At 44.5% G+C, this 25,460-nt stretch overlaps 1 protein-coding gene across 12 annotated transcripts in view; it reads left to right on the top strand.

The window, feature by feature from the left end:
* Positions 1-25,460, top strand: part of DCLK2 (doublecortin like kinase 2) — a 187,450-nt gene that overhangs the window by 151,423 nt on the left and 10,567 nt on the right. For 7 of the 12 annotated variants that reach the window (XM_055549582.1, XM_055549579.1, XM_055549578.1 and 4 more), the window contains 6 exons: positions 334-391; positions 11,769-11,888; positions 12,469-12,560; positions 12,665-12,734; positions 20,988-21,121; positions 21,523-21,600. In XM_055549582.1, coding sequence (XP_055405557.1) covers positions 334-391; positions 11,769-11,888; positions 12,469-12,560; positions 12,665-12,734; positions 20,988-21,121; positions 21,523-21,600 — 552 coding nt within the window. Of the gene's footprint in view, positions 1-333; positions 392-11,768; positions 11,889-12,468; positions 12,616-12,664; positions 12,872-20,987; positions 21,122-21,522; positions 21,601-25,460 lie in introns of those variants that run through there. The other 5 variants (XM_055549581.1, XM_055549587.1, XM_055549580.1 and 2 more) reach the window with 2 other exon arrangements.

Genomic DNA, 25,460 nt, shown 5'->3' with positions numbered 1-25,460 from the left:
GTCTCCTAAGGGAACTATTTTTGAGATTTAAGTGTGGAAAAATATCCTTCCTCCAGCTCTGATGCAACAGAATTTCACTATTTTAAATATGTGAGTTACTTAGTAATATTGTAATGATTGATATTTATAAAAGGAGATTGATAGTGTGGCTTTGTGGGTTTTTAAAAAATCTTTTTGGGGGTATTTTTCTCCCAGACCCCACTTACTCAGCATCCTCTCTGGGGTATAGAGGAGGAAGCCAGTCTTTCTTCCCAGAGTCTGCTGTAGAGGAAATCAGGAAGGATGGTGTCTTTGATGTATGTCTTTAAATGGCCTTCCTCTGTTTATTCATAGGTCAACCGGAAAGGAGTTTGCCCTGAAGATTATAGACAAAGCCAAATGTTGTGGAAAGGTACAGTATATGTAACTATTTTGTGAAAGAAACTGAAAACACTTACAGTTGTTTACTGTGGTGAAGGAATTTAAGTGGCAATTTGATAAGCTAATAACAGGAATTAACTGCTGGTAGTACTCGGGGAAACCGTATCAAGCTTTTTTTCCTGCCATTTTTCTGAAACCTTAATCCTAAAACAGTAACTTGATTTGATCTTTGTCCTAACCATCGAAAAATGTAAGTTCTCTTCTCTGGGAGATGCCTGTTTCAGAACCTAGTAACACAAAGTTGTGTCAAGAACAGTGAAGGGTCTGAGACTTGACCCTATTTTCAGACTAACAAATTAGCCTTCTAGCTTGATAGTTGTGGCAGAAGACACAACATTCCTGGATCAGAGACAAGAAAGCACTTACTCACGGCATAGCAGGTAGCGTGAGCTCCATGCTGGTGTTGGTTCCTCTTAACTCCCAAGGCCCATAGCGGGTTTGTGTCACAGTGGAGGATCCCAAAGCTTAGGAACCCCCCAGTCTTAGGAGGCAGCCACCAGTACCCTCGCCAAGCTCTGCCTCAGAGGAGGACATGTTACCGTGGTCAGGAAGCAGATCCGGCCTCCCGGCCAGGGCAAACCCTGTCTTTGTGTTCCAAGCATGTTTGCTGTACAGACATCCTTGGAAAGATAGTAATAACCAGAGCTGATGCAGGATGTGCACACACATGGATTGTCTATCCAAGTGGATCAAGTTTTTTCTCTGTCCCACTCTCAAGATCCAGCTGGGGGAAAAAAAAATGATGGGATGCTGCTAGATTACTGGTATTTTAACTATGTTTGAAAAGATAAATATTCTCTAGTAATGACGACAAAGACCTTTTTAGGTTCCTTTCTGGTAGCTAGCTAGCAGGTGAGAGAGCAGGCTCTGGTACTCACGGCCCCACTCTGAGCTCCTGGCACTGGAGATGCGGCTAGTCTGAACTGAAATGTCTGCTAAGTGTGAACACACAACACACTGTGAAGACTTAATCCTCAAAGAAGAATGTAAGATACTTAATATCTTTTGTATTTGATCACATGTTGAAATGGTAGTATCTTGAATATTTGGGGTTAAGTAAGTCATAAATTTTACCTGCTTTTTATATTTTTTTAGCATGGCTACTAGAAAATTTAGATTTACATGTGTGGATCAAGTTGCTGCTGAACAGCACTACCCTAGACAGATTGTATTAAGTTTAATCCTGTGTCTTCTTGCTGTGTGACCTTGGAAAAATTAGTTAGCCCCTCTGTGCCTCTGTTTCTTCCTAATAACTAATAAAATGCAGTTATTAATAATATTTAAGATATAAGTTATTGTGAATTAATTAAGGCATGTAAGATATGTAGAAAAGTACCGGTATATAGCAAAAGTTTAACACATGTTAGCTGTTAATATTATTAATAGGCCAGAGGGATTCAGAACTTATTACTAGGAGGACTTGATGTGGCAGTAGTGGTCTTACATTTATGGAACTCGTAAAACTATTCTTCATCAGACATTTACAAAATTGTAGATTTTTAACAGAAAACCTAAAATAATTATGGTAAAATTTCTCAGAGCCCCAGACTGTAAATCCAATAGGCACATTTGTCATACACTTTTTTTTCTTTTCACTACATCGTGACAGCTAATGTAGCAGAGTCTGTGCAAAATGCTCCCTTTTCTTTGAACAAGGTTTTTCTAAATTTAATTTTCTTTAAATAATTCTGTGTGTTTTTACCTATCGTGCTGAAAATCTGATTACATTTTCAACTGCTGAGACTTTTCTCCATATGGAAGTGGGTGTTACTCTTTGTATCTGATATTGTGTGATTTAAGCAGAACGTGTCATAATTTGGGGAGCCAGGTTCTAAACAATTGAATTAAAGTATTTCTTCATTAAAAGTTTAAAAATAATTATGATAGAAAGAATACTGTTTACCTGATTAAAATTTAAGCAGCTTTCTCAGTTCAGTTCAGTCGCTCAGTCGTGTCCAACTCTTTGAGACCCCATGAATCGCAGCACGCCAGGCCTCCCTGTCCATCACCAACTCCCGGAGTTCACCCAGACTCATGTCCATCGAGTCAGTGATGCCATCCAGCCATATCATCCTCTGTCGTCCCCTTCTCCTCCTGCCCCCAATCCCTCCCAGCATCAGAGTCTTTTCCAATGAGTCAACTCTTCGCATGAGGTGGCCAAAGTACTGGAGTTTCAGCTTTAGCATCATTCCTTCCAAAGAAATCCCAGGGCTGATCTCCTTCAGAACAGAGTGGTTGGATCTGCTTGCAGTGCAAGAGACTCTCAAGAGTCTTCTCCAGCACCACAGTTCAAAAGCATCAATTCTTCGGTGCTCAGCCTTCTTCACAGTCCAACTCTCACATCCATACATGACTACTGGAAAAACCATAGCCTTGACTAGACGGACTTTTTTTGGCAAAGTAATGTCTCTGCTTTTTAATATGCTGTCTAAGTTGGTCATAACTTTCCTTCCAAGGAGTAAGCGTCTTTTAATTTCATGGCTGTAGTCACCATCTGCAGTGATTTTGGAGCCCCCCCCCCCCACCAAAAAAAGTCTTACACTGTTTCCACTGTTTCCCCGTCTATTTCCCATGAAGTGATGGGACCAGATGCCATGATCTTCGTTTTCTGAATGTTGAGCTTTAAGCCAACTTTTTCACTGTCCTCTTTTACTTTCGTCAAGAAGCTCTTTAGTTCCTCTTCACTTTCTGCCATACGGGTGGTGTCATCTGCATATCTGATTATTGATATTTCTCCTGGCAGTCTTGATTCCAGCTTGTGTTTCCTCCAGTCCAGTGTTTCTCATGATGTACTCTGCATATAAGTTAAATAAGCAGGGTGACAATATACAGCCTTGACGTACTCCTTTTCCTATTTGGAACCAGTCTATTGTTCCATGTCCAGTTCTAACTGTTGCTTCCTGACCTGCATACAGATTTCTCAAGAGGCAGATCAGGTGGTCTGGTATTCCCATCTCTTTCAGAATTTTCCACAGTTTATTGTGATCCACACAGTCAAAGGCTTTGGCGTAGTCAATAAAGCAGAAATAGATGTTTTTCTGGAACTCTCTTGCTTTTTCCATGATCCAGCAGATGTTGGCAATTTGACCTCTGGTTCCTCTGCCTTTTCTAAAACCAGCTTGAACATCAGGAAGTTCACGGTTCACATATTGCTGAAGCCTGGCTTGGAGAATTTTGAGCATTACTTTACTAGCGTGTGAGTTGAGTGCAATTGTGTGGTAGTTTGAGCATTCTTTGGCATTGCCTTTCTTTGGGATTGGAATGAAAACTGACCTTTTCCAGTCCTGTGGCCACTGCTGAGTTTTCCAAATGTGCTGGCATATTGAGTGCAGCACTTTCACGGCATCATCTTTCAGGATTTGAAATAGCTTAAATGGAATTCCATCACCTCCACTAGCTTTGTTTGTAGTGATGCTTCCTAAGGCCCATTTGACTTCATATTCTAGGATGTCTGGCTCTAGGTGAGTGATCACACCATCGTGATTATCTGGGTCATAAAAATCTTTTTTGTACAGTTCTTCTGTGTATTCTTGCCACCTCTTCTTGATAACTTCTGCTTCTGTTAGGTCCATACCATTTCTGTCATTTATTGAGCCCATCTTTGCATGAAATATTCCCTTGGTATCTCTAATTTTCTTGAAGAGACCTCTAGTGTCAGTAGTAGTAAAAAAGATCTTCATGCAAAAAAAAAATACAGTTTGATACACCAAGTGTTAAGACAAATGAATAGGTCACTTCAAACATTTGGGTGAAGAAAAAAAAAATGAGGTATTGTTTTTCCTCGTTATTGAATGTCATTGTATTTTTATAATTCATGTTCATATAGTTAGTTTTCATCCTTCTATTTTGCTTACTTGAGCAATTATTTCCACATTATATGAAATTATAATTTCAAAACTTTTTAAAAAAATGGATAGTTGATTACAATATTGTGCTGGTTTCAGGTGTACAGCAAAGTGACTCAGTTATTTCTTTTCAGATAATATCAGTATCTCATTATGGGTCATTATAGGATGTACAGTAAATCCTTGTTGCATGTCTGTTTTATGGGTAGTAGTTTGTATCTGTTCATCTCATACTTGTTTTCAATAAGTAGATTTTTCCACTGAATTTTATGCTTCGGAAAAAATGGTATAGAGAATTTTTTTAAAAAACAAAATCTTAGGGCAGGTATTAAGACGCTCTCCTGGGGGCATTGTTCATTACCTCTGCTTTGTGAGATGTACACAGAAAAGTAATAATGCTGAAAACAATATCTGCCATTTATCAAAATGTAATGTCTATCCAAAATGTATTATCTATCAAGGCTTGGGCATTTAGGAATTTTGCATATTACCTTTAATGACTTGCAAAACAGATGTATTGGTTTTCCAGATAAAGAAACAGAAATACAGATTAGATAGCTTTCCAGAAGTCACAGAGACAGAGCAGTGATAGAATCTTTGGGTTAGTCCATCATGTTCCTCCTCCAAGTTCAATTTCTGCCTTTGTTCCTGTAATAAGAACCTGGGGGAAAATTCTTAACCTCTGACTTTCTATTTGCTTTTTCTGTAATGTGTATGAGTGTTATTAGATTAATTCACTGTTTTTCTAACATCTGATGTTTGTGTGAGATTCTGTGCTAGGAACAAGATGATTTAATATACAAATTAATACCAAATCTGTAAAGAGTGTTTTGGGAGTTCAGGGAAGCAGATGAGAGAGAAGCAGATTGCTCAGTGGTGATGCCTTAGAGCAAGAAGCATTGGAGCTGAACTTGAGCAGTGGGGTAGTGGCAGACTGCAGTCCATGGAGTCACAAAGAGTCAGACGTGACTGAATGACTGAGCATGCACGCATGCATGCGCGCAGGGCTTGAATAGGCAGGAATGACAGAAGAGCCTTAGAGGCGGTCAGCAAAGCCTGAGCAGGGGCCCAGGAGATGGAAAGCAGGTTGGGTTCTTCCAAGTAGGAGATAGTCTTAAGTTGAAGTATAGTTCATTTATAATGTTGTCTTTCTGGTTTACAGCACAAAGATTCAATTACACATATATCTTTTTAAATTATAGGTTATTACAATGGTGAATACAGTTCCCTGTGCTATATAGTAGGACCTGGTCGTAGTAGGGGTGTACTAGTTTGTTAATACCAAACTCCTAATTTATCCCTTCCCCACCCACTTTCCCTTTTCGTAACCATAGTTTGTTTCCTATGTCTGTGAGTCTATTTCTGTTTCGTAGATAAGTTCATTTGTGTCGTATTTTAGATTCACATACAAGTGATTTGGGCCTTCCCTGGTGGCTCAGTGGTAACGAATCTGCCTGCAAATGCAGGAGACCCAAGTTTGATCTCTGGGTCAGGAAGATCCCCTGGAGGAGGAAATGACAACCCACTCCTGTATTTGATATTGTATGGTATAATATTTGTCTTTGTCTGATTTACGTCACTTAGTGTGATAATCTCTAGGTCCATCCGTGTTGCCGCATATGGCATTATTCCATTCTTGTTATGGCTGAGTAATGTCCCATTGTATATGTGCACCACACTTCCTTCTGCTGATGGACATTTAGGTCGCCTTCATGTCTTGACTGGAGAAGACAATGGCACCCCACTCCAGTACTCTTGCCTGGAAAATCCCATGGACAGAGGAGCCTGGTAGGCTGCAGTCCATGGGGTTGCTAAGAGTTGGACACAACTGAGTGACTTCACTTTCACCTTTCACTTTCATGCATCGGAGAAGGAAATGGCAACCCACTCCAGTGTTCTTGCCTAGAGAATCCCAGGGACGGGGGAGCCTGGTGGGCTGCCGTCTATGGGGTCGCACAGAGTCAGACACGACTGAAGCGACTTAGCAGCAGCAGCAGCAGCAGCATGTCTTGACTATTGTAAATAGTTCTGCCGTGAACACTGGGGGCATGTATCTTTTTGAATTAGAGTTTTCTCCGGGCACATATCCAGGAGTGGGCTTGCAGGATAATACGGTAACTCTACTTTTAGTTTTTTTAAGGAACCTCCATACTGTTCTCCTTAGTGGTAGCACCAATTTTTATTCCCACTAACAGTGTCTGAAGGTTCCCTTTTCTCTACACCCTTCTCCAGAATTTATTATTTATAGACTTTTTACTGATGGCCATTCTGACTGGTGTGAAGTGATATCTGATTGTAGTTTTGATTTACATTTCTATGACAGTTAGCAGTGTTGAGCCTAATTTCATGTACCTATTGGCCATCTGTAAGTTTTCTTCAGAGAAATGTCTTTTTAGGTCTTCTGCCCATTTTTTGATTTGGTTGGTTGTTATTTCGAATTGTATGAGTTGTTTGTATATTTTGGAAATTAAGCCCTTGTTTGCAAATATTTTCTCCCAGTCTGTAAGTTGTCTTTTTATTTTGTTTATGGTTTCCTTTGCTGTATGAAAGCTTATGTTTAATTAGTTTATTTTTGCTTTTATTTCTGTTGCTTTGGGAGACTGACCTGAAGTCAGAATGTTTTGCCTGTGTCCTCTCCTCGGAGTTTTATGGTGCCGTATTTTGTATTTAAGTCTTTAAGCCATTTTGAGTTTTTTTGTGTGTGTGTATGGTGTGAGGGAGTGTTCTGACTTCATTGATTTACATACCAATTAGGAGATTTTTGCAAGATCTACTTTGGGGCCAGATTTATGGAGGCTTTTGAGAAGGCTGTGATGTTGATAAATTTAAGACTTCTTCTATGCCTAATATTCTAAATGATAATCATTCTAAATATTTACTGAATCCCCACAGTGTGTGAAACCTGGCACTTTCTGTAGTGTGCTTAGAAGTGGCCCTTCCCTCCTTTTCTCCCCAGAGTTCTGCATTCATTATCTACATGTTATGGGTCAGGGTAGGACAAAAATCTAAATGTATGCTATTAGCTTCCTGAGGCTATTGGAATAACTTCCCAACCAGCTTGATGACTTACAGCATTTTTCTCACTGTTTCAGGGGCTGAACTCTGAAATCCACTTTCGCTCTGCAGGCCGTGGGGGGAAATCTGTTCCTTGACTCTAAGTAGCTTCTGGTAGCTGACAGTATTCCTTGCCTTGGAGGAACACATCACTCCGAACTCCGCCTCCAGCTTCACATCTCCCTCTCTTCTCTGTGTTTATTTTTCTTCTTCTGACTGTGAACTTTCCCTCTGCCTCTGTCTCGTAAAGACGCTTGTAATGGCACCCAGAAAATCTACAGTTTTTTCTTTGTTGCAGTGGCTTTAATCATATCTCCAGAGATGTTTTTTCCCCTCAAGTACAGTAGTATTTACAAGTTCTAGGCATTAAGACCTGATAACTTTGGCCATTATTCAACCAACCACACTCATCACATATTACTATTGAACATCCCCAGATAGTCATAGTTTCATAGTTCAGGAACACAGGAAAGTGACAAACTTCCAGGGAACTCAACCCAAAGAAATTCTTTATATTCCAAATCACTTTGCACTCTGAAAGATACCAGCCTTCCTCATCTCCTCAAAATCTTTCATGGAATCATAATTTCTGTAGAAGTCTGCATATGCCTTCTTTCTTTTTTCAGTCTACAGCAAACTTATACAGTCTCTCTCTCTGTATCATCCTCAGCGGTACTCACCCCACAATGTAGATACCGGCTGTAAAACTTTTAACAGTGAGCAGTGTGTGATGTGTTTACTCAAGAATGAACAGTGCTGGTTGCTGGAGAGCAAGGTAAACAAAGGCCTTCAAGACAGCAGGGTGAGACCTGTGACTGGAGTGAGCGCAGGGCGCTATGAGGACGAATTCGCGGGTTTCCTAATCCAGCCGTGGTTAAGCAGGGGAGGCTACCTGGAGGAGGTGAGATCCCCCATGGTTCTGAGGAATAAGTAGGAGTTCACCAAGAAGTGGGGAAAGAAAGTTCCAGACAAAATTGCCTTTGCAGATGCCTGGAGGCCTAGAAAAAAAGATTGACAAAAGGGATAAAGAGGGAATGGATGTATTCTGAGGCTACTGAGAAGGCAGGCCTGGCGGGGATGGGTGACTGATGAGCTGGGCAGGAGGATGCGGGAGGGAGGGTCAGGGCAGAATGCCCTTCTGCTCTGGGCACCCAGGTTCATTCAATGAGACAAAGGACACAGGTGGAAAAGACTGGACACAAGATGAATCGTTTGGTTTGGGAGCATTGTTTATTCCCCAAATCCATTTGTCTCTGGCTCTGTCTCTCTTTTAGATGTTAAAAACCACCCTGGCCAAGGATAAGGCTGTATCCTTTGCCAAGTTGGCAGTTTTCTTTGTCATTTATTCTCACACACAAAACCTTGGCATACTGCCAGGAAATGATTCGTATGTAAATTATCTGGAGTTAAAATCATGAATCACTTAACATAAATAATGGTGGGTGGTTGAATAATGTAAGTTCAGTACAGTTTGAGACAAAAGTGATGTTCATCTTGTGTTTAGAAATAATTTTTCTGGAAAATGTAACCTAGAGAGCATCTTTATATATTAGAAACAATGATTACATACGGGCTGTTTAAGAAGTAGGAAGATAGCGTTTGTAAAGATTTTTGTGCATCGTTCCATTTTGCTTCTGAGGATGGTTTACTTTAAAAAGTGGATTGTTCCTTCAAAGACATTTTTACAGACATAGTCAGAGGTTGGGAAACAAATAGCTCCCACATCCCAACAAAAACCTTCAGTATGTGCACAGAATACTAGGCATTGTTGAGTAGCATACAGCAAGCCAAGAAAATAAAGAGTGGTGGAAAAAATGTTGTTGGAATATCCACTTAATATTTGACACGTAACATGGCCGGAGGCCCAGGGCTAAGTCACACAGTGCGTGCCAGAAGAGGCTCTGCGGTGCCTTGCATGAAGAAGATGACTTTGGAGAGGTGCAGGCTCCCTGAGTGCTGGACTCTATTTTAGCTCCAGTCTGGGTGCATTCTTGGGGTACTGGTGATGTGAATTATTTTATATATGTCCCTGGAAATTAGCATCACATGCAGAGCCCCTGAATAGAGGCACATTTACAGACTCCCCCCAACCTCAGGGGATGGAGAGGCGGGAGGAGAGCTGACATGATAGATCCATTTAGCTTCAAAATCAAACGCCTGTTTTACTACAGTGTCGACTTGGCATCACACAGAGTGAAATAAACTCATTCGGTTGCCTTACCTGTTCACAGAGGTACAGCCACCTCTGCGTTACTGTGATTAAGGACCCGGTTGGCACAGGTGAGCCAAAGGCTTCTAAAGAAGTGTGTGAACACGGACCGTTTTTTGAGTCTTTGTCCCCGTGGCCACAAGGGCTCAGCTGCCAGCCGCTTGCCTTGGGAGGGCCCAGGGCTCTGTGCCTGCCTGGTGACGCTGCCGCTCTGTAAGTCAGCGCTGTGCGGCTGGAGCCGGGTCAGCAGCCCTGCGGCCTCTCCGCCGTGGTCGGTTCGGGTCTGAGACGTGCCCTCTTCCCCGGGCGCCGAGTCCAGAGCCAGCTGCGTCTTCCCAGCCCTACTCATCAGTAGGCATAGATGCTCTGCTTGGTACAAAGCCTAGTGTGGGCCTGCCTTGAGCCTACCTCGGGGCAATGCTACCTCTAGTTCCAGCCTTTCAAGGAATCAGTCTCAGCTTGACAGCAGTCATTTTCATTTTGAAAGATTCCAAAAGATGTCAGCTTGGATGTCAGGAATCTAGGTTTGCATCCCCCTACTCAAAGAAGTGTTCTAAGAATAAGTGCAGAGATGTTACTCAAGCACCCTGTACTGTGACAGAAAGGGACTCGTTTCCTAGGGAATGGTGGTTTTCTTTCCCCTGTGTGCGTGCTAAGTCATTCAGTCATGTCCAGCTGTTTTCGACCCTATGGACTGTAACCCGCCAGGCTCCTCTGTCTGATTTCCTAGGCAAGAGTACTGGAGTGGGTTGCCATGCCTTCCTCCAAAGGATCTTCCCGACCCAGGGATTGAACACACATCTCCTGAGGCTCCTGCATTGCAGGCAGATTCTTTCACTAAGCCCCCAGGGAAGCCCTTTTCTTTCCCCTGCTGCTGCTGCTAAGTCGCTTCAGTCGTGTCCGGCTCTGTGCGACCCCATAGACGGCAGGACCCCATCCCCCGTCCCTGGGATCCTCCAGGCTTCTGTTTATTGTTTGCACCGTCATTTGCCAACGTTTGGACAGACACGGTGCATTCAACACTCAAAACACACCACTCACCATGTGCAGGAGGCTGCAACAGACTTTTATCTGGATATTATTTATTCGCTTGTTATAGTTTATGCTTCCATCTATTGTCCAGAAATATTTGAGCTTGCTTTGGGTAAAAATACACATATACATGGAGGCATGGAGATAAGAGAGGAACCATAAATGGTATACTGAACTAGAGATAAGATAATGATCTTACTACTGCAGTGGGAAGTTCAGGTTAGTTCTGAGATTGATGAGAGCAGAGGAGGCAAAAAGGGTGATGAGAGGGACATACACATGATGGATATACATGCACGCATGTGTATCTGGGTACTAAATGATAGCTCTTATAAGGTAAACTTATATAAAGAAAACTGTTTGAAAACCTAAAGTGTATAATAGGGCAATTAGCAGTCTTACAGAACGTTCCCTAAATTCTAAACAATTCATTATCACAGTTAATGAGGATCAACAAATGTGACATTATGGAGAGATTTTTAACATCTCATAATAGAGCAGTCGTTGTTCATGATTCATGGACTGGCATACTAAGAATAATTCCTTAATGCCATGAGTAAACATTTTGCTACGGTGCTGATCCCACCACAGTGCCCACCAGGACTGACAATCAAGTGGTGTTTTCAGAGAAGTAATTAGAGTTGAAATAAGGATGGTGGTCCCCGTGGTACTACATGTTTCCTGACTTCTGAAATACAAGATAGGGAGCATCTATCTGGTGAGTGGTTTCATACCCAAATACAGAGGAAGAAAGTTTCTTTTTCACAAATTTCAACACAGAATTCAAATTCATGTTGGTAAATAGTTTAAAACCTAAAAATGTTTATAAGGCTGGAAGTTGTATTGCATAAGTATGCCAAATTTCCTTACATGCTGTCTTCATTTCTGAGTGTATACTGAGAGGGAAAAGTGATTCCAGCTGCATTACAAAGCGCAGGGTGGCAAGCCCAAGCTCTCACAGCATCATGAGCTCTTAAAGTGTTGGGAATGAAGAAGAGGCAGGAGGGAGCGTGCCTTACAGTCCAGATAGCACACCAAGCCCTGCGAGGGCTGTCTGAAGTCCTTCTGTTGGTTTCCGTCTTGTCCCCAGGGTGTGGTTTGTCTGTGCTCCTGCAGGCTCAGGTCCACAGCCCGTGTTATCCTCTGGCACGCGGGAACAGAGCCTATTCCGTCGTGTCTGATCCTCCCCTCTAAACCCTCTTCCCCAGGAACATCTGATTGAGAACGAAGTGTCGATCCTGCGCAGGGTGAAACATCCGAACATCATCATGCTGATTGAGGAGATGGAGACCACCACTGAGCTCTTCCTGGTGATGGAACTGGTCAAGGTAAGAGGCGGAGAGATCCCAGGAGAGTCTGTTAGTGCTGCATCCCGAGACTTAGCAGTATTCTCAGAGACCCTCACTGGAAATGCACATTGCTGCCTTGAAACTTTCGTTATTTGTGAGATGGGTGTTGATTCATTTGCGCGGCACTTGTGTCCTTTTTTTCTCATCTCCTTCAGGCTGATGAGCTTTGTTTGTCCCCTCATAGCCCTGCCACTGTTGATTTGTTTTAATTGAGCTTGTTTTTATTTTGTACTGGAATATACCTGATTAACAACATTGTGATAGTTTCAGGTGGAAGGCAAAGGGACTCGGCCGTACGTATACATGTATCCATTCTCCTCCAAACCCCCGTCCCATCCAGGCTGCCACATGGCATTGAGCAGAGTTCCCTGTGCTGGACAGTAGGTCCTTGTTGCTTCTGCAGTTTAAACATGGCAGTGTGTACACATCCATCGCAAGCTCCCTAAGTATCCCTTCCTCCCACCCTTCCCGCTTGGTAACCGTAAATTCGTTCTCTACGTCTGTGAGTCTGTTTCTGCCACTGTTGATGTTTCAGTGTGTTCTTTCACATGTTCTCTAGGGTGGAGATCTCTTCGATGCAATTACCTCTTCGACCAAGTACACGGAGAGGGATGGGAGCGCCATGGTGTACAACCTGGCCAACGCCCTCAGGTACCTCCACGCCCTCAACATCGTGCACCGAGACATCAAGCCCGAGAACCTCTTGGTACGTCGTCTCTGCCTTTCTGTTCCAACTCAGGCCTCTCTCCCTTTAGAGTGACGGGAATCACATGCAGACAATCTTGTGCAGACTGTGACATTTTAAAATCTATACCAACCCTGCAGGTAAGGGGCCAAGAGAATTTAAATCTAGAAAATCAGGTCAGTGACCACACAGTGTTAATGGGTTTCTTGAACTGATCTGCACTTCTGCATTTACTGTTTATCAGACATTAGAAAGCATATTTTCTTTCTTCTTTTTTTGAAAAGTTCTTGGTTTGTGGCTGTGCTGGGTCTTTGCTGCTGTGTGGGCTTTGCTTCAGCTGTGGTGTGGGGGCTTCTCACTGCAGGGGCTTCTCGGGCTGTGGAGCGTGGACTCGAGGGCAGGCAGCTCCGTAGCTGCAGAACGTGGGCTCAGTGGGAGCGTGGGTTCAGTAGTGGTGGCACCGCGGCTTAGCTGCTCCGCGGCACGTGGGCTCTTCCGAGACCAGGGATCGAACCTGTGTCTCCTGCATTGGCAGGCAGAGTCTTTACCTGTGAGCCACAAGGGAAGCCCAGAAAACCCATTTTCATTTATGTTTTAATGGATGGTACTAACTGGAGAAAGACAAACAGGAAATTACTTTATGATGCAAAAAATTCTGCTGCATAAATTGGTGACAGAATTAGAGGCTCATAGACAGAAGTGGCAGGGTTCACGTGTGTGCAGGACAGAACTTTGAAAACCTAACATAGTCTGTTCAGCTCAGCTTTGTGGGTATGGAGATTGAGCCCCAGGGATGCTGACTCTTCTTGTTGGGAAGTCCCCTTTGTCCTGCTGCTCTACAGAGGAGAGGCTACTCTGTTACGATGCTCGGCGTCACAGTCTGGCCCCAGCTCACCCTTCCAGCCTCTTGTCCTGGTCCCCCCTTCCCTACCCATCTGGCCAGCACGGCACTCACCTTAAAGCCAGACGTAACTCACTGCGTGGTGGCCTTAATCACGAAACGTAGCTTGCTGACTGGGGACGGTCCTTATGTCTACACTGTAGAGAAATTTCAGGGAACGCAGTTTGGGAGTTCTCCCTACACAGATCCACCAGTACACACAAGCTACTAGGCCTCTCTGTTCCTGCCTTTCAGGGCTGAGCATCACCATCATCATCCCTACTTTTTGGCAGGTGAGGTTATCTGCGTCTCCTGTATCACGTTTATCCAAACACAGGTTTCCCCAGGCCCCAGAGCTGGTGAAGACCAGACTTTTATCAGCAGTGTCAAACCTCGTTGTTGATGTCCAAACTGGTCATCATAAAGTGATGCAGTGTGCTCAGTCGGTAAAGAATCCACCTGCCAGTGCAGGAGACTGGGTTCGATCCCTGGAGAAGGAGACGGCTACCCACTCCAGTATTCTCGTCTGGAACATTCCATGGACAGAAGAGTCTGGTGGGCTACATTCCTTAGAGTGGCAAGAGTTGGACACAACCTAGCAACTAAAGCACCACCATACTGGTTTTGTTTGCAGCATCCTGTCCCCCAGCAAACAGGTTCATCTCATAAGATAGTGAACAAGGCATGTCTTCTTGACATCACCCCAGCCTCCTTGAGCAGAGGCAATCAATCCTGGCCACCTCTGGTTTCTGCTGCACTACCACGGTTCTGTGATTTTATCATTTATTTATCTGTCATTTCTCTAGGTCAGTTCAGTTCAGTTGCTTGGTTGTGTCCAATTCTTTGCCACCCCATGGACTGTAGCACACTAGGCCTCCTTGTCCATCGCCAACTCCCAGAGTTTACTCAAACTCATGTCCATTGAGTTGGTGATACCATCCAACCATCTCATTCTTTGTCCTCCCCTTCTCCTACTGCCTTCAATCTTTCTCAGCATCAGGGTCTTTTCCAATGAGTCAGTTCTTTGCATCAGGTGGCCAAAGTATTGGAGTTTCAGTTTCAGCATCAGTCCTTCCAATGAATATTCAGGATTGATTTCCTTTAGGATGGACTGGTTGGATCTCCTTGCAGTCCAAGGAATTCTCAAGAGTCTCCTCCAACACCACAATTCAAAAGCATCAATTCTTTGGCACTCGGCTTTCTTTATAGTCCAACTCTCACATCCATACATGACTACTGGAAAAACCATAGCTTTGACTAGATGGACCTTTGTTGGCAAAGTAATGTCTCTGTTTTTTAATATGCTATCTAGGTTGGTCATAACTTTCCTTCCAAGGAATAAGCATCTTTTAATTTCATGGCTGCAGTCACCATCTGCAGTGATTTTGGAGCTCCCCAAAATAAAGTCTGTCACTGTTTCCACTGTTTCCCCATCTATTTGCCATGAAGTGATGGGACCAGATGCCATGATCTTAGTCTTCTGAATGTTGAGTTTTAAGCCGACTTTTTCATTCTCCTCTTTCACTTTCAAGAAGCTCTTTAGTTCTTCTTCACTTTCTGCCATAAGGGTGGTGTCATCTGCATATCTGCAGTCTTGATTCCAGCTTATGTTTCATCCAGCCAAGCATTTCTCATGATGTACTCTGCATATAAGTTAAAGAAGCAGGGTGACAATATACAGCCTTGACGTACTCCTTTTCCTATTTGGAATCAGTCTGTTGTTCCATGTCCAGTTCTAACTGTTGCTTCCTGACCTGCATAAAGATTTCTCAAGAGGCAGATCAGGTGGTCTGGTATTCCCATCTCTTTCAGAATTTTCCACAGTTTGTTGTGATCCACACAGTCAAAGGCTTTGGCATAGTCAATAAAGGAGAAATAGATGTTTTTCTGGAACTCGCTTGCTTTTTCAGAGATCCAGCGGATGTTGGCAATTTGATCTCTGGTTCCTCTGCCTTTTCTAAAACCAGCTTGAACATCTGGAAGTTCACCATTCATATACTGTTGAAGCTTGGCTTGGAGAATTTTGAGCATTACTTTACTAGTGTGTGAGATGAGTGCAATTGTGTGGTAGTTTGAGCATTCTTTGGCATTGCCTTTCTTTGGGATTGGAATGAAAACTGACCTTTCAAGTCCTGTGGCCACTGCTGAGTTTTCCAAATTTGCTGACATAATGAGTGCAGCACTTTCACAGCATCATCTTTCAGGATTTGGAATAGCTCAACTGGAATTCCATCACCTCCACTAGCTTTGTTCGTAGTGATGTCTCCTAAGGCCCACTTGACTTCACATTCCAGGATGTCTGGCTCTAGGTTAGTGATCACACCATCGTGATTATCTGGGTTATGAAGATCTTTTTTGTACAGTTCTTCTGTGTATCCTTGCCACCTCTTCTTAATATCTTCTGCTTCTGTTAGGTCCATACCATTTCTGTCATTTATCGAGCCCATCTTTGCATGAAATGTTCCCCTGGCATCTCTAATATTCTTGAAGACATCTCTAGTCTTTCCCATTCTCTAGGTAGTAGGCGCCCATAGAGCAGGTGTGTGTTCAGTCACCTTATCTCCTGGGTGCTGAGCGAGCACACAGTGGGAGAGAAGTCCATGGCTGGTGACTGGCCATGATGGTCACTCAGCTCACCTGAAGTGGACACTCACACCCAGGTCTTTACACCCTGCGTCCTGCGTGCAGCAGGCCAGTAATTACTGAGCAGAGTTGCTTTGATGGGTAGGCTGTGGCGCCATTCTTGGGCCCTCCTGATCCACAGTTCTGTTCCCCTTATGATAGTGCCCTTTGATCATTTTTCAGTGTCCACTTACAAGCGTGTGACGTTTGTTTTCTTACCGTTTTCTGCCTTGAGGGAATGTGTTTTTCTGTTAGGAAGATAAATACCCCTGGTGTGTAAAGCATGATGTGTCATGGGGTTGGCATTCTGACCTCTGAGAAGGAGTGGGGACAGTGCGAAGCAGGCCTCGGCACGTGAGGGCCCGCAGTCCTGCTGCTGCACCAGGAGGCTGGGGGCGTGGCAGCGTCCCCCAACCCCGCCACCGCCTGCGAGCAGAGGTGACAGGGCTCCCCGGTGTTCCCGAGGACACCCTGCCCTCCACGCCCGTCTCACCGCGGCAGCCGCAGACACCGGGGGGGCTCTGAGGGCTCGGGCGCCGCAGGGCCCGAGACGCAGCGGTGACCGCGGCGCCGGCCCCCTCGGCCTCTCCGACTTCCGCGGCCGCACCGAGGGGGGCTCCGCGGGGCCGGGGAGCCCTTCCGTAGACCTGAGGGTGTCCTGTGCAGCTCACCGATCCCGCCCCTCCCCACCAGCCCACGTCTCCCCTTCGGCACTCACACTTCCTTACTGTGTGCGGAGGCTCCGGCCCCCATTCCTCAGCCTTTGCTCTCGTTACCCGTCGGGGAAGAGACCGTGGTGGGGACTGACGGCCCCAGCCTGCCGTGTCTCAGGCGGCGGCCGGGAGACTGGAGTCAGGGCCTCATCTGCCTCCCCTGCCCCGGCCGGGTGTCCCCCCCGGCCCAGCCCCGCTCTGCCGCCCAAAGGGGAGGAGGAGGAGGAGGATGGTCAACCTGGATGAGGCCTGCATGAGGCTCCCGTGTGACATGCGAGGCCTCTGGGGTCGGGCTGTGGACACTCTTCACCGCGTCTCAGTAAGATACGTGTCTGCCACTGCCGACCCAAGGGGACCCCCTGCAGACCTAGAGACAGTCAGCACGCTGGCGTCAGCCCGGGATGAGAGAGTGCCATCGTGGGGCTAGAAGCCAGTCCACAGAGGGGCTGCCAGCCCCTGCTACTCTGAGAGAATCCTATCTGTGAGCACCAGGGCACTCAGACGTCTCATTTGCATCCCCTCGTCTGGCAGCTGTGTCGTAATTTAAACCCTGCCAGCAGAGATGTATGGGTCGCCGTGTCCGGGAGCACAGGGGTGGCCATTAATGCCATGAGTTACAGCCGGTGGTGCCCGGTCAGAGTTAACTGTGAGAGACCAGTGATAAATTCTGCCTTTCCAGGGGTTCTGGGGACAGGGGAGAGGAGAGGGCTGGTTTCTCATATTTGAGGTCCTTCTAAATCACGATGCTGACATTTTATTTAGAGAACTTGTGGCATGCAGTTTGTATGTGGGATGTGCATTCCTTCCATCTTTCAGTTTTGCATTCTGAGAGCAGCTTGAGACAGGGCCTCTCAGCTGGTGGCAGAGCATCTGTGCACACCAGAGCCGGCGTTCCCACGGGGGTGCTGGGCTACGTCCTATCCGGGGTCTGTACGCCGTGTAGCCTTTCAGACTACAGGGGAGTGCAGTGGATGGGAGTGGACTTGTTTGGACTCCCACTTGGCCACCCGCTCGAAACTTGATTTTGCTGGGCCTCGGTTTCCTCATCTGTAAAGTGGAATAACGGCTCCCTTCCTAGTTGCCCAGCAGGGTGACTACAGAAGTGCGATGAGACAGTGTTTGGGAGACTGGGAATCTTCCAGGCCTGCGAGGATGGGCCTGCGAGGAGAACTGAACTCTGCCAGAATGAGGCCTTGGAGTTGCTCTGCGTTTACCAGCTCTTCCTTAAGATTGGTCTCCTAAAGCAAAGCCGTGCGTGTGCCAGCGTCGGCCTCTTAAAGGAGCCTCATAAGTGTGTGTGTGTGTGTGTGTGTGTGTGTGTGTGTACCTGCAGATGTATAGGTGTGTATATATATTTTCCTACTTTAAAGACAATCTCCAGCTAAAACTTGCAGTTTGCTTATGTTCTTTTTCACATATTTGCCTCTGTTTAGCACTGACGAGAGATGAATCAGGTAAAATATTATCAGTTCAGGCTTGTCTGCCCTATTTGACACTTCCCTTTTGATGTTTAGCCAGAATACCCCTTGCTCAAACATTATTCAGTGACTATAGACTCTTCAGTCCCTTTCTGTATATGCTCCTGCATCTGACTCTGAATTCCTTGTAGAGGATGTGAAAAATGGGACTTCTGGGACCTCTGAGTGTCCAACAACAGCTCTTAAATATCCCTAGGCATCCCTAAATTGAACGTCTAAAATAAACACGATTAAAAAAAAAAAAAGTACCTAATGAGTATATTGTAAAGTTGTAAAAACAAAATGACGTTAACAAAACTTTTTTACTCTCATGATACATTTAGAATTATAATGTTCTTATCACTGCAATTGCTTAGGGAATTTCTAAAGTCTGGGTTGCAATAAATGCATCATAAATTCTAACTATAATTCAGATTGTTCTCGTTAATGTTTACATTAAACGTAATGGATGGAAAGTCGTCCTAAGACTAAGCATGACTAAGAACCTGGTTTCTGCTGCTTTAGGCTGAATCCTTAGTAGCTTTGAATATGTTTCTGCTGAGCTGTGGGCTGACGCAAAGTGATAAATATCTGTGAGGGCACCCAAATCCTCACCCTCAGTCCTGTGAAACTGGAAAGTCATAAAGATGCTTGCTGAGCGTGGTCTTTAGTACATCAATGTGGAAGCAGTTATTAAAGTACTGAGGTGAAAACTAATCCTCTTCAACTGCTGAGAAGCATCCCAAGCGAGAAGGGTATTTCAGTGTCCCCCTTAAAAAATGCCTATTAAGATGGGGGTCATTGGCATTAGGAAGGCCTGAGGTTTTTGATGTTTTTTTTTTATCGAGGAGTTTATAAATCACTCCCCATCATTAAGTATCAGACTGATGGACGGTGTCGTTAATGTGCGTATCTGGAAAAAACGTCATTTGCTAAATTTTTCTCTTCCTTTAGTCAGTAGTGATTTAGATAAAAATCTGGTTCAGTTCATAGTGGGATACAAGGAGACACAAACAAACATGTTTAAAATGTAAAAGTAGAGGAAAAATATGACATAAGTACATGTTAGGTTTTTGCAGTTATTTCGAAATTCAGTATTTTCAGAATGGACATCTTAGAGGCAAATAGCTTATTAAAACTCATACGGTCAGGTCTCAGATTATCTTCTTATATACACTTGTTTGCTTTGAAAACCATCGATTTAAAATAACTTCCAGACTTTTATCCCATAAGGAAAGTCTGCTTATATATAAAATTAATTTTTCTGAATTATGGAATGAGCATGTGTTCATTGTAAACATTCTGGAAACTTCTGAAAAGTGTAAAGAAGAAAAGTACAGAAAGCTGTAATGCTGCCACCTAGCATAAACTTAACATTTTAGGGTATTACTATATATATACACACACATATATATATATATATATAATTTTGAATATTCCTTTTTCTTTAATACACTGAGTATTTCCCATAGGATTAATATTTACCTGAATTGTGCTTATTAGTGACTCTATAATATCACTGTAGGGATTTGCTATGATTTGTTAAGTCATTAACCTGTTGGCCACTTATGTTGCTTCTAGTTTTTAAAAACCAGAAGATGAATTCTGAGGTTGGCATTCTTGGGTATAACCTTTGGATCCATCTCTGTTCCCTTACAGCAGGTTCTTAGAAGTAAATTTTCAGGTCACAGGTTATTAAGGATAATAAGAAATTTACACAGAACTGCCATACTTTCTAGAAAAGTTGCTTCGATGTCAGCAAACACTTCACATCCTCACCAGCACTGGTAAACCTTTTCCAAGATGATGATGCACCTGATCTCATCAGCCACTCCTTCCAGGAAAGGAGGAGCTTTCACCCAGTCCCGATCTGAGCTTCATCTCATTTCACCCTCACGCCAGCACTGTGAGCCGGGGACCAGCTGTTAGCCCATTTCACAGGGGACGAAGCATGCCCAGGGTGGGTGAGGGGCTTTCAGGGGTCAGGTCACCCGACGGATGGGTGGAGTGTTTCGTCCTGCAGGCTTGGGCTGTCTCATTCCAAAGGTCATTTTCTTTCTAGATTTCCAAAGTTCTGCCCTAGGTTGGATCACTGTTTATACTCATCGTTGTCTAGAGGGCAAGTCCTAATTGTATCTTGTAAACTAAACATGTGAGTTGGAGAGCACCTAGTGCTTGGGTGGACAACCTCTAATAAACGCCATTTCTGAGGCTCTCATGTGCCAACCCCCACCCCCACCCCGACACGCGTGCAGCAGAGGTCAGCATCCTGCCTTGAGGCTCAGGGGCCTCTCAAGCAAACCAGGTAAGCTGCCCACCTCCCCTCAGCATGCACACGTGTGTTCATTCTACTAAATATTTTTTCCATATTTCACACAATCAAAATCACATGCAACATGTCTAAAAAAAAAAAAAAATAGAGCTTTAAAAAGCAAGAGAGGGACTTCCCTGATGGTCCAGTGGTTGAGACTCGAGGCTTCTAATGCAGGGGCTGCAGGTTCAGTTCCCTGGTCGGTGAACTAAGATGCCACATGGCCAAAAAATCAAAACACAAAACTAAAAAGCAGCAGAGATAAACCATGGACTTAATATCAGAAGGAGAGGTTTCTTACGATTTGTCGGTAAATGTATCTGTGTCATTTCTGCCCAATTCCAGAGGCTCCCCTCCTTGTGATCACTGAGGGAAAAACACTTCTGAACATTCGCTGGTTTCTGTTCCAGGTGTGCGAATATCCTGATGGGACCAAGTCTCTGAAGCTGGGAGACTTCGGGCTGGCCACTGTGGTGGAAGGCCCACTGTACACTGTCTGCGGCACCCCGACTTACGTGGCCCCCGAAATCATTGCTGAAACCGGGTATGCCTCCTGGGGGGTTGGGTTAGTGCTTGAACTCTGGGAACAGGTATATTTGCCACGACTGCTGCTGTGGACTCTCATGCCTCCCGGGAACATGGGGGGTGGGAGAGGCTGATCCCCGCACCGTGACTTTGATCCCAGGAACTCCAGTTTGTGCTTGTATTCCAAGAGCCCTGGGTCTGGACCTCTGTCCCAAGGCCAGTCTTGGAATCCAGATAGTGGCGAGGTTGGGAGAAGAGCAGACAGCTTTGTCCAAAGGGTAGTTCATTCATCTGCATGAAACGAGTGGTTTGGTACTGAAAGGCCCTTTCCCCTAACAAACCAAGGCACGTACTGCAGTCCTGTGGCGGGTTCGTGGGAGTGGCCTCCTGTCTCTCCTCCCACCCGCTCTGTTTCCCCAGCTATGGCCTGAAGGTGGACGTCTGGGCGGCTGGCGTGATCACGTACATACTGCTCTGTGGCTTCCCACCCTTCCGAAGGTCAGTGGCTCTTCAAGTGACCATCTTTGAACTGTAAACTCTCTCCCTTTGATCGGGAAGCGGACATTCTACTCCTGGCGATCAGGACCGGAAGCGGGTCAATAAAAATGTCAGTAAAAAAATTGTATAAACATACTGTTCACTTTTAAATCTTAATTTACAACCTATTAATGTATATTCCACGTCCGCACTTTGGAGGCGACCCAGCCCTCTGCTCTGTGCCTGGCCCCCTGGGTTTCCCACGGTCATTCTTGCGTAGATCTCACCCCGCAGTCCAGTGTCTATGATTTCCATTCCCAGTCTTTTTCAAGAGGAGTGAGATTTAAAGATGCTCACCAAGCAATCTGATCCTCCCATGTAAGACTTTCTCTAGTTCTTAAGGGTTGTCTCTTCTACCTAATCTGACAAGATGTTTTTTTACCAACTTACTTTGCAGAGCATTTGACCTGGTTCTTGCAGACACAGGGAACTTATTCTTTTTCAATTAATTTTGTCCATTTACATACTATTTGGTTAAGGAGCATTACAAATACTCTTGGCATCAACAGGCCTGGGAAGAGCAGATTGACCCTTGATGACCATACACTCACCTGCTGGGAGGACAGGTCACAGGGTCAGGGTGTGTGGTGGGGACCCCCCTCCTGAGCAGTGTATGAACAGGGGCCTTGTGGGGCTTCGCCGTACTGTCTCTCTTTACCAGTGCCGTCTCCCTCTGAAGCACATGAACGCTTTGAAGCAGATGTAAATCTAATGATGCAAGTTAGATGGTTTTCCTCTGACTTTTCTTGAATGCTGTTTTCCTTTCAATCTTTTCGTATGGTCATTTTACAGCTGTTTGTAGAGTAGCTACAGTGGGCCAGGCATCCTTCTAAGTTCTGGGAATCGAGTGGGAAACAAGACTTACGCTGTAAGGCCATAGTGTTTGTAGTGTGCAGTCAGTCAGTAAGGGGAAAATAGACTTATTTCTTCCCTCTCTCCTCCCACATTTTATTATAAAAGCTTTTTATTATACAAGCTTTATTATAAAAGTTTTTATTAAAGCTTTTATTATAAAACCTTTCAAACATACAGAAAAGTACAAAGATACAACATTTATCTTTTTTTTAAAATGATCTATTTTTAAAATATATTTTTAACACTGGGTCTTGGTTGTGGCATGTGAGATCTAGTTCCCTGACCAGAGATTAAACCTGGGCCCCCTGTATTAGGGGCATGGAGTCTTAGCCACTGGACCACCAGGGAAGCCCCTAATGATCAATTTTTAGTTGAGTTGAATAGTTGGTTTTTTTTTTTTTTTTTTGCTTACATTAAATACAGGAATAACAACAGATATCAGTCTCGACTTTTGAGAGGCTTATTGGTTTGAAAACACAGCATAAGAATATTGATCAAGCAGAATAACTGAGCATGAGTTCATGCCAAGTTGAGGGCAGGCTCACTGAGCACTGGAAATCACAAAAGGTTTAATGAGAGATACGACACTGGAGTGGGACCTCGTCCTCGTGGCGTGGCTTGGGTTTCTCTAGGTTGGGCTCTTTCCATCTGGCCATCCATCAACATCTTGGTTTTCCACTGAGGTCATTGCCAAGGTGGGTTATTCAGACTGTAGGATATGACATATCTGTTAGTTTTTACTGAAGAATAGATTTGTTCTAAAAGTAGGGGTATGAATCATTCTGTGGATTGATTGAGCCGTTCTCTTGCCTGGGCTGGCCTAGCGAGAGCCTGAGGTCCAGTGTAGCTCACTCACATGCCTGGTAGCGGCTCCGTGTCAGCTGGGACCACAGATTTGACTTAGCCACGTGCCCTCCAGCATCAGAGAGCGAGCATGGGCTTCACACGATGGTGGTGACAGCTTCCTCAAAGCAGCCAGAGAGAGCGAGTTCCCTGCCCGAGTGCCTTCCAGATCTCTGCTTGCTTCACATTTCTTAATTCATGTCCCATTGATCAAAGGCAATCAAATAGCTAAGCCTGGGGTGAATGTGGGAGACGTTTGTGTCCATAGCAGGAGGGAAGTAATTTGGGGCTGTTCTTACAGCCACACGGTGCCCCAGCTGGTTTCAGTGATGACTTGCTTTGGGAACCAGTCAAGCACAAAGGATAGTGGGGTTTGATAGCAGGTAACCCAAGGGCCTGGGGCTTCCCTGGTGACTCGGTAAAGAACTTGCCTGCCAATGCAGGAGATGTGGGTTCTATCCCTGGGTCAGGATTAGCCTTTCGGAAATGGCAGCCCACTCCAGTATTCTTGCCTGGAGAATCCCATGGACAGGAGCCTGCCGGGCTGCAGTCCCTAGCATCGCAGAGTCAAACACACCTGAGCAACCAACCAACAGCAACAAATCCAAGGTCCGTGTACAGCAGAGTTTCCCTCTTTGGTTAAGCCAAGTTGAGAGCAGTTGGAAAAAGGTATGGAGGAGCCGTTGTAGAGGAATGTGTGCTCACAACTCCCTCTAGTGTTTCCACTTGCCAGTGCAGCCTAGTTTTTTTTCTTTGACTTCCTTTTTACTGTTTAACAAAGGAGAGACTCGAATTAACAATACGTATCTATTGTGACTTGTTACCTTGTTCTCTCTGTGCGATCTTCAGATCAGTCTGGCTAATCAAAAGCAGTAGAAGTACATTCTGAAAGCTGCTGCCTTAGAGCTTATATTCAGAAGCTGGTCCTATAACTCTAGATAGCTTACCTTTGAAAATGTTTTCCTTCTCTCATATCATGTTGTGATGAAAGAGAATTTATTATGTTACATGTTAGTTGTGGAAGCATCTTCATAGCATAGACAGACATTCTGGATAGATTTTATAACCTACTATAATAGAGTCAGACACGACTGAAGCGACTTAGCAGCAGCAGCAGCATAGAACTGGTAGAGAAGGAAATGGCAACCCACTCCAGTGTTCTTGCCTAGAGAATCCCAGGGACAGAGGAGCCTGGTGGGCTGCCATCTATGGGGTCGCACAGAGTCGGACACGACTGAAATGACTTAGCATAGCATAATATAAAATATTTACATATTTTATATATCAAACTATGGAAATGGTCCTTTAAATAATGATAAATGAGTATGGTTTAAGATTAAGCAAATCTGCATAAATTTGCCTCTAAAATAAAAGTCTTTCTACAGATATCTCAAAATATTTTCATTGTTTTCTAAAAAAGATTAATTGAACCCAAAGCTTTTTTTTTAAAACTGTTCCTTGGAATTGCCAGTTTGAGCTTCTTTCGCATTTCCCATTCTTTTTTCAGGATTTTCGGGCATTAGTCCTAGGCTGACATGTAATATTTCATTGTTACTGAGAAGAATGTTGCTTTTCCAGGGTTTAGGAATTGCCTAAGGAAGTCTGTTCTTAGGGCTACTGATAACAAATAATACTTGCCTGACTATCCTGAGATGTTTGATGTTTCTCTTAAACACGCACCCATACCCCCTTTAAGTGAAATGTTTTGCACATCATTTGTGAAATAGCTTACGACATTTTTCAGGTTACCTCTTCTGACCTTTAACACCTCAGCACTGGAAAGAGTGTGTACTCAGAGTCTTTTGCTGTTTTCAGAGTTTTTTCTTACTGGGCACTTCCAGACTTACCGCACTATACTGTTTGAGAATTAAAAAGTGGCTCAGATGGTAAAGCGTCTGCCTGCAATGTGGGAGACCCGGGTTCAATCCCTGCGTCGGGAAGATTCCCTGGAGAAGGAAATGGCAACCCACTCCAGTACTCATGCCTGGAAAATTCCATGGATGGAGAAGCCTGGTGGGCTACAGTCCATGGGGTTGCAAAGAGTCAGACACGACTGAGCGACTTCATTCACTGAAGCATCTCAGCCAGACTGTAGTGTATACATGTGTTAATCCACCCAGGGG

The sequence above is a fragment of the Bubalus kerabau genome, chromosome 16, assembly GCF_029407905.1.
Source record: "Bubalus kerabau isolate K-KA32 ecotype Philippines breed swamp buffalo chromosome 16, PCC_UOA_SB_1v2, whole genome shotgun sequence".
Classification (NCBI taxonomy): domain Eukaryota; kingdom Metazoa; phylum Chordata; class Mammalia; order Artiodactyla; family Bovidae; genus Bubalus; species Bubalus kerabau.
Note: the sequence above shows the minus strand (reverse complement) of the source record. Positions and strands in the feature narration are given on the sequence as shown.